The sequence below is a fragment of the Otolemur garnettii genome, unplaced genomic scaffold (genome assembly GCF_000181295.1).
Source record: "Otolemur garnettii isolate 467f Iridium unplaced genomic scaffold, OtoGar3 scaffold00156, whole genome shotgun sequence".
In the NCBI taxonomy this organism is placed as follows: Eukaryota; Metazoa; Chordata; class Mammalia; order Primates; family Galagidae; genus Otolemur; species Otolemur garnettii.
Window position 1 is genome coordinate 3260342 of NW_003852551.1, and position 13254 is coordinate 3273595.

General features: G+C 51.9%; 1 protein-coding gene across 1 annotated transcript in view; it reads right to left on the reverse strand.

Annotated features, from left to right (window-relative positions):
* The window catches only part of SLC9A1 (solute carrier family 9 member A1), a 57157-nt gene that overhangs the window by 8317 nt on the left and 35586 nt on the right, over nucleotides 1-13254 (reverse strand). The window contains exons 2-4 of the mRNA XM_003799812.3: nucleotides 5326-5786; nucleotides 2229-2479; nucleotides 880-1097 (exon numbers count right to left, since the gene is read on the reverse strand). Of these exons, the coding sequence (XP_003799860.1) occupies nucleotides 880-1097; nucleotides 2229-2479; nucleotides 5326-5786 (930 nt within the window). The remainder of the gene's footprint in view (nucleotides 1-879; nucleotides 1098-2228; nucleotides 2480-5325; nucleotides 5787-13254) is intronic.

Here is a 13254-nt window from a genome sequence, read left to right on the forward strand (position 1 = left end):
CTTAAGCCCAGGAGTTTGAGGTTGCTGTGAGCTGTGACATCGTAGCACACTACCAAGGGCAATGAAGTGAAGACTCTGTCTCTAAAAGAAAAATTTAAAAATAAATAAATAAACAAACAAATAAAGACTGGGAGTGGTGGTTCATGCCTGTAATCCTAGCACTCTGGGAGGCTGAGGTGGGTGGATTGCCTGAGCTCACAGGCTCGAGGCCAGCCTGAGCCAGAAGGAGACCTCGTCTCTAAAAATAGTTGGGTGTTGTGGTGGGTACCTGTAGTCCCAGCTACTCAGGAGGCTGAAGCAAGAGAATTGCTGAAGCCCAAGAGTTTGAGGTTCTGAGAGCGACAAAGTGAGATTCTGTTTCAAAAAAAATAAATAAAAACAAAACATGCAGAGGGCTGGTCCAACCTTAACAGAACCCAAATTCCTAGAGCAGGGGTCCTCAAACTTTTTAAACAGGGGGCCAGTTCACTGTCCCTCAGACTGTTGCAGGGCTGGACTGAGGGCCCCAGAACGAGTCGGCTGCTAAGCAGGACAGGCAGTGGTGGCAAAAACACCTGGCAGGCCAGATAAATGTCCTAGGCAGGCCACATGTGGTCCACGGGCCACATGCCCTAGAGGATAAAGCTCAGGAATAAAAGGGATTTTTAGTATATGTGCTGCCAAAGCAAGCACAATAAAAGGGATTTTTAAAAGTGCACCAAGTACATGTGACGACCAGCTAGGTTCGGGGACAACAGACCTAAAGCTCATCTTAGAAAGGACCCATAGTGGGGTCATCATAGCAGAGAAGAGGAATAGGGAGCCCCTGCACACAGCTCCTCTCCTACAGGGCAGCCCCCATGCACACACACTCCTTGCAGGTCCCAGCCCAGCCCTCACCCAGCACTCGGGCAACAAGGCAGAAGAGCAGGGTGCTGATGACGAAGGTCCAGTTCCAGTGGTGGGAGCCAGCCACGGTGGAGACACCAAGGAAGATGAAAATGAGGGTCTCGCTGACACTGCTCCACATCTTGAGGAAATATTTGATGGTGGTGTGGGACTTGTGGGAGATGTTGGCCTCCACGTAGGGCCGCATCACCACTCCTGAGGCAATGAGTCTGGGGTCGGGAAGAGCAGGCATCAGGGCTCATAGTCGAGCCGTACTTTTCTGTACCCCACCACTGCTGGGGGCTGAGGGAACCACAATGAAGGTGCCCATATTCTGAGTTCCTCTTGCGGGACACATGCTACTGTGCGCTTTACACACCTATTTCCACTCAGTCCTCACAACAACCCTACAGGCACAGGCGTGCTCTTGCGCTTTTCAGATCTGACTATGGGAGAAATAAAGTCGCCTGCCTACTGTCACACTGCCGATGAGCAGCAGAGCTAAGATGCAAACAATGGTCTGTCCAGGCCCAAGACCTGCGCCTCCAGCCCAAAGCCATGCTGCCTTTCTGCCCAAAGGGAGTCAGTAACATGTCTGTGGTCTCTTGGGTTTATTCCCCCTGAGTGTGGCATCCCTCAATGCACAGAGGTCCCCACAGCTACGATTGGTTCCAAGCAGCAGCCTAAGTCTTCCCAGCCACACCTGGGCCCTGCTCCTGCCAGCCCTGCTTCTCCACGGTTGCCCTGAAGCCCCTAGTTCTGCCCTGTTTCCAATGTCCTCCCCTGTTGGAAACACACCTCACTGCCTCTTCATGTCCATTTTCCTCCACCCCCCCCCGACTTCAAGACCCAGCAGAGGGCGTGGGGCCTTCAGGACTCAGGCCTGGTGAGAATCCTCACTTCGATGGAAGCCTTGAGCCTCTTCAGGGCTGCTGAGAGGAGTGATGAGCACCCATGTCCAGCAGTGACCACAGGACACCCTTTGAGATAACTGAAGGGAAGAACCAGCAGATCTGAGACTTTCCTGAACTTCAAGCTTAGTGGCTTCCATGTTCCAAAGGTAGCTCCAGCTTCTGTCCTCCCGTGCCCTGGGCTTGCCCTAATGCAGGTCACTCTTGCCTCATCTGCCGAGAGCTAGATGCCCGGGCTCTCTCCGGCTGCCTGGATCTCACAAAGCTCAGCAGAGTTTACCTCTTCTAGGACACCTCTGATGACCCTGACCCTCCAAGCAGGTCTAGAGCCTGAAGTTAATGTCTTATCCCTAAAGCTAGAGGCTGGGCCCTCGGGAACTCCATGACTCTACAACTCTGGGGAATCCAAGCTGGCAACCTCCCGACCAAGCCTGCCACACCCAGACTCACGCCATGATGCCCGACAGGTGGAAGAGCTCGGCTGACAGGTAGGCCATGTAGCTGTAGAGGAAGACGAAGAGCGGCTCGATGACACGGATGTGGGAGGTAAATCGAGAGGTGAAGGCTGCGATGACCCCGTAGACCACGCCCACAAACACCCCGCCCAGGGCCACCACGAAGAAGCTCAGGAAGCCAAGGACGATGTCCACGATGCCCACGTGGTCATAGCTGGCAAATTCCTCAAAGAGGTGATACAGGACCTGGGGAGGGTGTACAGGAGGGTATGGGTGGGAAGGCAGGCCCCATGGCTCCCTAGGGTCTACCAGAGTGATCCTGTGCCATCTGTTGACCATAGCCACAAGAGGCCACATGGAAGCAGAAAACCCTAGTGCCAAGCAGGTGCTCAAAACCACAGCCTGGGGCTGGAGGGGCTGTCATTGAGCCTGCAGCATGTCACCTGGTGAAGGGGACAGACCCTGAAGCCAAACTGCCTAGGCTGGAAGCCTGGCTCTGCCATTCCTGATCCATATACATGGGGCAAGTCACACATCCCCTGTGCTTTAGTCCTCCCCTGTTACAAGGGGATGATATTAGTGCCAGCTCTAAAGTGCTGTTGTGAGGATTAAACGAGTCACTAAATTAGTTCCCAAAGCCTTCAGAACCTTGCCCAATTCAGTGTTGGTACCACTGTTTCTATTAAGTCTGCCTCTCACTGTTTGACTCCGGGCACATCACACCCATCTCTGGGTTCCAGTCTCTCCTTAACAGATGAAGGATGAACTAGAAGGTGATTTCTTAACCTCTGATGCTCTCTGAAAATATACAAGGCCAAGCCATACTGGACTTGGACTCTCTGAGTTAGGGCTCAGAAATCTCTATTTCACAAGCTCCCCAGTTGTGATAAACAACCAAATTCTGATGCTACAGAACTGAAGGCTGTCTGAGGCTTCCCCATCTCCCAGACTGGGGAACAGACAGTTACTGTAATGCTATTGCCAGATGTTTAAGTGGCACTGTAAAGCCCTTTGACAGTCTTAGTAGCAATGGGCCCAGAACTTGTTCCCTGTTTGCCATGGGCTGGGGCAGCCCTGGAAGGCTCAGCTTTGTGGTTCTGCCTCCTCCTGGTCGCCAGCCCCCTGGCTGTCTGGCCCACTCAAGTCTGGTCCTAGACAGCTCTGGCAAGAACCAGTGAGGAGTTTCTAGGCCCTGACAGGAAATCCACCAAAGCCCCTAGGACATAGAGGCAGGGAGAATGAGGTATGAGAAAGGACTGGCTCTGGGGCATAGACCTGAGACCAGGTGGCTCAGGGGCAGCCTCCAGCTTTACTATCTGGGAATGGGGCACTCACACCCATGCTCAGAGCTCCAGAAAGACCCAACTTGCACTGGCCAGGCCTGTTGCTGCCTGAGACACAGAGCAGCAGACAGCCTCTTTAGCAGGAGCACACTCAGCCCTGAGCTACCTAAATGTACTCCTGGCCTGAGGGGCTTCATGGGCCTTCATGGTTCATCACACAGACCAATGGGATGGGCACAGAGGACAACGTCCTCCTTTCTGCCCTGAAACTATTTCCACTGAAGCCACAGAGAAGCAGTGTAGCATAGTGCTAATGCGTAGACATGATATATCACTTATCAGGCTAATGTGTCCTCTCTATGCCTCAGTTTCCTCACTTTAAAAAAACCGGGATAGCAACAATGCCAGCCTCATGGAGTCACTGTGCAGATCAGATGAGGCAACACACATTCAGACAGGAACACCTGACAGATACCATGGTCATGATCACCACCTTCTGGTGGCATGGCTGTGGGTCCCAAGGAGCTGGATCTGAGTTACCTGTGTGGCATAACCACACCCCACTGCTCCTCAGAAGTGCCACCTGAAGGATTCCAATATCCAGATCCAAAGGGGAGGGGTTTTATCTTTGGCACCCACTGGTTTCACAGACATTAGTGAGTATAACTCCTGTAAGAGCCCTGGGAGGATGATAGGGTGGGTACTGCAATCCTCTGTCACAGATAAGGAAACTGAGGCTTATGCGGTAACCCTGAGCAAAAGCTGACGCCAGAAGAGACCAGGACAGGGGCCTGCCTGCTCAGGCAAGGCTGCTGCTCTACCCAACCCCACAAGGAGCTGGCAAAAGGGGCAAGGGAGGAAGAGGAAATGGGCTGCCAGCAGCTGAACACCACAGTCTGTCTCTACTCTGGGGTATTGCTTCCTGAGGGGCTGTGGATACAGGAGTGCGTGTGCAAGCATGCACATGTGCCTTGTACTTTCCTGCGTGTGCAGCTGCCTCTGAGGGAGCCAGCTTAGTAAGGGGTGAGGGTGTCCTCACAATACAACTGTGCATATACACACATCTGTCTCCCAAGGCAAAGAGCAGGAAGGAAGGGCCTGTGCAGACCCTGGGAGTTGGGGGTATCTGTCCTCCCCTCACTGGTCCCTGGAGGAAAGCACTAATACTCTGCCACTATGCAGCTGTCAAAAGTGAGCCCCAGAGAGGTATGGTCACTTGCTTAAGGTCACCCAGCAAACAAGTGGCCAGTACAGGCCAATTCATTTTACTTATCACTTTCTGGAGGTTTGGGGGACAAGACTCTTTTTCATAATGCTGCCCTCAAACTCTGCACAAACCAAATTCTAACTTAAGAAACGATCAAGATGAGAGCTGAAAGGCCCCTCCGATTAAATGGTCTATAAAGAGGAAACTGAAGCACAAACAGGATAAGTAATTTGTTCAAGATCACATCAAAATGCAATGCTCCCTCAAAGAGGGAGCCTATGCCCTAAAGCCAAGAGCTCAGGCCCTAGAGTCAGACACACCTGGTTCAATCAAAAACTGGTTGTATCATATTTTAGCAAGTTATTTGAGTTCTTTGGGCCTATTCTTCCTCTGGAAAATGAGAATAAGCATCTACTGAAGCTGTCATGAGGATTAAATGAGATAATCCATGTCAAAGGGCTCTGAAGTGTGGCGCCTGGCACTCTGTGAGCAGGAAGGGGCAACTGCTGTTTTTGCTACTGTTGCTAGTGGGCAGAGGAGGGAGTGACTGCTGGACCTGGATTCAGGTCTGTGCTGTGTGCATGCGGGCACGGCCCCCTCACCACAGTGACGGCGTCATTGAGCAGGGATTCCCCAAAGACGAGGATATGCAGTAGCTCATTGATGTGAATTTCCTCAAAGACAGCCAGGACAGCCACCGGGTCCACGGCAGAGATGATGCTGCCGAACAGCAGGTTGTCCAGGAGGCCAATGTTGTTGATCTGCTCGCCACCCACCAGGCACACGGCATACATAAGGCCGCCCAGGAAGAAGGCGTTCCACAGCGTGCCCACCACCGCGAAGATCAGGATGGTGCCCAGGTTCTCTGTGAACTGCCGCAGCGGCAGGAAGTAGCCTGCATCCAGGATGATGGGCGGCAGCAGGAAGAGGAAGAAGACGTCCGACTGTAGGAAGGGGGGCGTCTCGCCCACGCCCTTGATCAGGCCCCCCACCAGCAGCCCCACCACGATCAGCAGGCAGCTCTCCGGGACGATGCTCGAGATGGTGGGGATCACATGGAAACCTGCGGAGGGCGAGAGAATGGGAGGCCATGGGCTTTTGGGGGAGCCAGGAGAACAGAAGCTTGGGGACAAGGCCGGGGATGAGGAGTGCAGCTGGTGAGAGGTGCACAGGTTTGGTCTCAGAGGGCTGCTCTGTTAACTCTCTGAGCCTCGGCTTCCTTGCCTGTAAAACGGAAGGAACAATACCAGCTTCACAGGGTTGTCGTATAAACCAAGTGATGATGTTTTCAAAGTGCTTTTTTTCATAGGATATACTTCTGCTCTCTCTGTCACTGTCATAAAATGTTAGAAAGCAGTTCTCTATGCCTCCAGAAGGCAGAAATTAGAAACTGGTTACGAAGGCACCAAGTACCTAAGGGCATCTCCTACGCCTGAACCCATGGCATCTTTCCAGGTACAAGTTCAGGAGGCAGATCTGGGCTCAACATGAGCAATAACAATTTAACAATTCTATCTGAGGGAAAATGAGAGTTTCCCATCACAGAGGGGTTTAAGCAGAAGACAGACAACCAGCTGGTAGGAAAGGAACATAGGAGATAGAAGAAAGCACAGAAGAGTCAAAGAATATCAGAGCAGGAAGGACCTTGGGGATAATAAGGCCTGGAGTCTGCAAAGTTGCAGAACATTTGCAGTACAGTGACCTCCAGTCCTAGATATCTTTATATAATTACAGCAAGCTTTCCTGCTTGAGATAGGGCTCGAAGAAGTCAACAGCAACCAGTCTTGGCATGTGAGATAAAATCTATTTGCCAGATTGTTTCTAGCCCTTTAGAGATGGGGCAACTAAGGCTCAGAAAGGGGAAGGCACCTGCCAAAGTCACACAGCAAGTTAGTAGCAGAACCAGGATAGAATCCAGGTTTGAACACACACACACACCCCCCTCACCAGCTCCCATCAAACTCCATAGTTTGGTAGTACAACCTCTCTACCCTTCTTCCCCTCTGCCAGAGTCACACAGCAAGTTGGTAGCAGAACCAGGATAGAATCCAGGTTTGAACCCCCTCCCCCCCAGCTCCCATCAAACTCCATAGTTTTATAATAAAATCTCTCTACCCTTCTTCCCCATGAAGGTGTCCACATACCCCTCTGCTTGAGACCCACTGACCATCTCCCTAAGCTGTGTCCTGGCCAGCAGCAGCTGGCCACTCTCTGCTGTGGCTCACCTAGGGCTGCAAACCCAGAACTGAGAGCAACAAAAATCTCTATCAGAGAGGGCCTCTCTCAATACCAGGTTTGGGCACGGATGCCCGAGTTCCCTATGAGTTGTTTTGTTTGTTGGATTTTGGATGGGGAGATGGATGGAGAAGACCTGAGGACTGAGCTGCATGTTGGGTGCCATAACCCCCAGGGTCAGCTTGGCCAAGAGGTGTGACCCTTTGTTCAAGATAAAAGCTCTCAGTCCTTCAGTCCTTCCCTCCCTAGCCTGTAAGGTCTGTGCAGGCAGATTCTGTGTGTATTTATCATTACAACCCTGGGCTGAGGACATAGCAGGTGCTCAAAAAAAAAATCTGCTGACTGGAAAATATGCAGGGATAGGACAGTATCCATGTGATTCCTGATAACCCATCTGACTAAGCCTCTGCTCCTACTATCCCCGAGATCTTTGGGAAGGAAGAGGAACTTGTCTCCCCACACCCAAATCCCTTCCTATTGTCAGGGACAGATCTGGGCAGAGTTAACACAGCTACAAGTCAAGACTCACGCTCCAAACACCATCTGGGCTCAGAACCCTGGCACAGTGCCAAGTTCTATGGGGCTACTCAAAACACATTGGGAAAAACATGTCTCCATTATAGGCCAGGAGAGGACCTCAGAGCCACCACGTGCATTCTCCTGACTTCAAGACAGACTTGGCCAGGCTCAGTGGCTGATGCCTGTAATCCTAACACTCTGGGAGGCTGACGTGGGAGAATCTCTTGAACTTAGGAGTTCAAAACCATCCTGAGCAAGAGTGAGACCCCATCTCTACTAAAAACAGAAAAACTAGCCAGGCATTGTGGTGGGCACCTGTACTTCCAGCTACTCAGGAGCCTGAGGCAGGAGGATCACTTGAACCCAGGAGTTTGAGGTTGCTGTGAGCTATGATACCACAGTGCTCTAGGATGGGCAATGGAGTGAGACTCTGTCTCAAAAACAAAAACAAAACAAAACAAAGAAAACAGACTTAACCAAAAGTCATCCCTTTTGCTGAGAAGTCCCCCTGTGTCTGTCACGTCCACCAGTAACAACCAGTGTGCAGCCGGCTGCAATACTGGGAAGAGCTAGGTCATGTTAGGTCCAAGTCTCTCCTAATGTACAGGACAAAACCCAAACTTTCAGCACTGACTCTGTCATTTGGCCTTGCCTCGTGTCCTACCCTCCCCACTGTCAACTCTTTGGTGTCACTTGCAAATTCCTCGCAACTGCCCCACATGAGCTGCATCCTCTTTTGCCTGCCAGCCTTCTAGTCTACTTCCTCTCTCCAGAACACCAATTCTCTACCTCTGCTCCCACCGTGCATGGCTGACACTATATCCTCCCACCTGCCTCCTCCCCCAGAAAATGTCTTCTGACTACCCAGTCTTCCCAGGTTAGGGCAGGCATCTTCTGGTGCTTCCCTCTCCCATAACCTTCAGTCCACAATCATCACCCAGGTTTTTCTTTCCCCTACTGAGGTCATTTAGACAACTTAGGCAGAAGCAACTAAGACAACACAATAGCACCACACCTGAGACCTGTGCTATGCTGGGAAGAGACAGGCGGGCACAGGGTCTTAGGGGAGCAGAGCTCCTGCAGGCAGGGGCCAGAAAGCAGCTTCCCAAGGTCAGAAGTCCAGCTCCAGCCAGGGGACTCACACCAACAGCCTCCCCACCCCACCTGGAGAAGATGTGCACCAATAGGTGCCTCTGGAGAAGGCAGAGGCCAGAGAGATAGTCCAGGAAGTGGACAGCTTCTCCCTCCACCTAGTTAGGCCCTCCTATCAGCCCAATGAACAGAGCTTTGCTGGTTCTGTGACACCAGACAGTGCCCTGGACACCCAGAAAAGAGTGGGCCAGAGCTCCTGCCAGGGGGGAGAGGGGAAGGTGTGTGAAGCAAGCCAAGGGCAGCAGCATGAAGAATGTTCATCATTCCTGAAGGCGTGCCAGGGGCTGGCACTATGCTGGGAGCCTGCCACATGCCATCTCATTCAGTCCTCACAACAGCCCTAGGGGCTACATATTGTCCCCATTTTGCAAAAGACAAAGCTGAGGCTCAGCAAGGTTGGGCAGGGTCCTCAGGACCTAAGTCGGGAGCTCTGCTCTAGCTTAGGGTGTCTCAAATCTGCAGCTCAAGCTGTCTACTCAAGCCACATAGTCTCCAAGGGTGTCCATTTCTGTCAGAGCAGAGAGGTGCAAAGGTGTGGATTTCAGCATCTCCAAGCCAGGGCCAAACTCTCTGACACTGTTGAGGGCCAGGAAGAAGAAGGGGCTGGGGAGAGAGAGAGGTCCTTCCCATTCTATCCAGCATGGGCAGTAGCTGGAAAACACACATACAGACGCATGTACACGCACACAAACAAGCTACTTAGAGTGCTTATTAATCCTTTACTCAGACTTGGTCAGTGTCTTCTCTGAACCAGGCCATGCTGGGCACTGGGGCTGACTCCGAGCCTCTGTGAGGAGCTCATGGGATGGCCATATGTTTCCAGACCTTGGGGCCCTCATCACCAGGTAGAGAGACAGCTGGCATTCCTACCAGATAGATGAAAAACTGGACTTCTGAGAGGAGGCAGGAGGCCAGCTGAGCCACCCAGGGCTAATTCCTGGGCTCCTGACTGTAGTATGGCAGGTCCTTTCCTCTAGGTCAGCCAGCTCCCAGGGTCCCGGAGCTGACCTCCCAGGCTTTCGCATTCTGTCTCTCAGTCAGCAGAAGATAGGGGCCCCCAAGGGTGCCTGAGGGAAGGGGAGGGCTGGCTAGCTGAAGAGGAAGGTCTGAGATCTACCCCTGGCTCCTTGCCCATGGGTAGGCGGCACATTACTGGAAAGTGCTTCCAGGGCTGGGGGAGTAGGAGGGTTCTGTCATCAGGAGGCACACAGGCACACAGCAGCTCAGGGAAGGAGGGGCAGCCATGGGCCTGCTCTGGCTTGTTCCCCTCCAAGGCCCTGACTCCACCAATTGCCCCCACCCTCCACATCCCTGAAGTATCCCCTCAAATCACAGGAAGCTTGCCGACATCAAGCGTGGTGAAAGGGGCATGGAAGAATGGTTGGGTGTCCTCTACCCTGACACAGGCCCAGCCCTGGGGCAAGACCCCAGGATGTCAAGAAAGGAGGCAAAACTTCCAGGGCCCAAACTTACAGCAGTGGTGATGTCACCAGGATGGAATCGGGGTAGGGCAGAGGCAACTGGAATCAGATCCAGAGATAGGAGAGCTGGAATGGACCTAGGTGAACATCTAAATTCTCCATTACACAGACAGGGAAGCATAGACTGGAAGAGAGCCAATGACTTGCCAGTGGCCACAAGACCAGTCCCACCATGACAGCCCACGGTACTCCAAGTTCAGTGGTCTGCTCAAGCCACATGGCCTCCTTCGAGGGTGTCCTTCAGAGCAGAGAGGTGAGAAGGTGTGGAATTCAGCATCTCTGAGCCAGGGGCCAAACCCTCTGACACAGTTCAGGGCCTGCCATCCTTTCAGGATAAGAGGGGCAGGCGGTAGACGGGGGGGGGGGGAGATAGAGTTCTCATTTTAGCCTGCGTAGGTGGCAGCTGGAAAACATACACACGAAAGTTCACAGCGGCACGCTGAGCCGACGCGTCACCAAACTCTGAATTGGCAGGGAGTTCTCAGTCCTCTGGCTGCTCTATCCTCCACCCTGAAAATAATTTAGTTACATCTCCTCGACTATCCCTATCGGCTGAGACACTGGTGTGTTGGAACAGGCAGGGCTGCCCCAAGTCACCCTGGGTGGCCGGGATGACCAGATACCCTGGTCCCACTTCTGTGTCCCTCCCCTGGCCTGGGAAGTTGGAGGGGAGTGCCGGGAAAAGGGGCATTCAGGGCCCACCAGTGCCAGCTAACGGGGGACCCAGGGATACCCAGGGGGCTCTGTTGCCCTACTTTCAGGCCTAAGGACTGCTCTGGGGCTGCAACTCGGCCAGTTCCCAAGGGAACCCTGATTGCACAACGATTCCATTTCTTTAACTCCCTCTTCAACTGCCCCAGCAACCAGTCTCAACTATAGCAATGAAAGCTAACACTTCCCTGCACTCTACAGTTTACAGCAGTGCACTCTGACACTTTTTAACTCATTTGCTCTTTACCACAGCTCTGGGAGGTCGCAATTTACCAAGTCCTCATTTTACGGATGAAGAAACTGCGGCACAGGAAGGTTAAGCAACTTGCTCAAAGTCACAAAGCTGATAAGTGGGATTCAAACCTAGGCCATCTGACCTAGAGTGTGTTCTCAGCCACTTGCCACATTATCCCGGGTTTTATTCTTACTTTGTTTCTAAGGGGAGCATCAGCCCGGGACTAAAGAGGCCTGAAGCAGTTCCCAAAGGGCTAGAGGCACGCATTTCTTTCCATGGGCTTCTCCAGGGAGGTCTCCCCAATGTTCCCTCCCACTCTAGAGGCCTAGTAAAGACCTCATGAAATCCTTCCCATCTTTTAAGCCTGTTCCTTCTAGGAAGCCTCCTAAGTTAACTCACCTAGGAAGGGCCCTAGGGTGAGAGGTGGAAATGATTCAGACTGTTCAGCCCCTGCCTACCTGATCAGCACTCAGCCCTGGTGTCCACTGAGGCCAGAGAGCCCTTGAGTTGGGGAGGGCTCTGATTCTTTTTGATTCTGGTTCTTCTCAATGTTGATTCTTCCTATCATCAATGAAAGCTATGAGGATGAGGGAGAAGATGATCCAGATTAGAACAGACTCGCAACCAGACCTGCAGAGGAGATGAAGACATGTGGCGCTAACTGTCCAGCCCTACATCCCACTGCCAGAAAACTGGGTTCTAACGAGGGTGCAGCCACTGACTTGCTGGGTGGCCTTGAGCAAGTTACTTTACATCTCCTACCCTCATTTGCCCCATGTATGTAAAAAGCCTATTTCAAAGGGTTTCTGGAGAAGATAATAAGGATAAAGAATACCAAACAAGGCTCGGCGCCTGTGGCTCAGGCGGCTAGGGCACCAGCCACATACACCTAAGGTGGCGGGTTCGAATCCCCAGCCCGGGCCCGCCAAACAACAATGATGGCTGCAACCAAAAAATGGCTGTCGTTGTGGCGGGCGCCTGTAGTCCCAGCTACTTGGGAGGCTGAGGCAGGAGACTCGCTTGAGCCCAGGAGTTGGAGGTTGCTGTGAGTGTGATGCCACGGCACTCTACCCAGGGGGACAGCTTGAGGCTCCGTCTCAAAAAAAAAAAAAAAAAAGAATGCCAAACAATGATGGTACTCAAGCTTGGTCCAAAGTACCAACACTATTATATTGTAATTTTCCTCAAAACCTCAGCCTAACGCAAATCACTATGTTATCTTGACCTTTTGGTGTGCATGCGTCCATTACTGGGCTATAAACTTCCCAAAGGCAGGAACTTTCTAGAATCATCTGAGTCTCCAGCTTCCAGAATAGAATATGCATCAATTATTTGGGAATTGAAATAAATCTGACTTATCAGATAGGAAGTATGGGAAAGAGGAAATAGGTGGAGATGGCTCTAAACTTTCAAGAGTAGGTGGTATTCCCAGAGCAGGGACCATCTGAACTGGGCTTTGAAGGATCAATAAAAGAGAAAGGTCTATACCCTCCAAAAAGCCTAGCACAGTACCTTGCACACAGCAAATGTAAGCAATGAATGTACGAAAAACAAGGGAAGAAGACAACAAATGGAAGGCAGGCTGACTTCACCCAGCTTTCGCCAATATCCAAAATGAGGGCTCTTGCAGAGATTATTTGGTATGTGCAAAACAGCTAGCACAATACCAGGCACATGTGTCTTTGAGTTACATTTCCTCTCTGCAACCAGGTTGATGCTGCTACCCCTCCTAAGATATTTAACTAGAACTCCTGGCTCACAGCAGTAACTGGATGAATAACACTTAAAAAAAATGTAAACCATTAATGCCCACTCAAGTAGGACTGTATTTGATCATGCTTCACATTAAGATACGATTTCCAGCACAAAAGAAGAAAAACAACGGACACTTAACAGCATCTGACTCTAGATGCTGTGTTGGGGGGAGGGCTTTTATAGACCTCATTTCATCTCATATCCTGACCCCCATCTGACAGATGAAGGCATCAAGGCTCAGAGAGGCAAAGTGACATGCCCAAGGCTACCTAGCTAGGAAGAGGCTGAGTTGTCATTAGAACCCAGGCATCTGGCTCGGCTCCTGTGGCTCAAGCGGCTAAGGCGCCAGCCACATACACCTAAGGTGGTGGGTTCGAATCCCCAGCCCGGGCCCGCCAAACAACAATGATGGCGGCAACCAAAAAATGGCCAGGCGTTGTGGC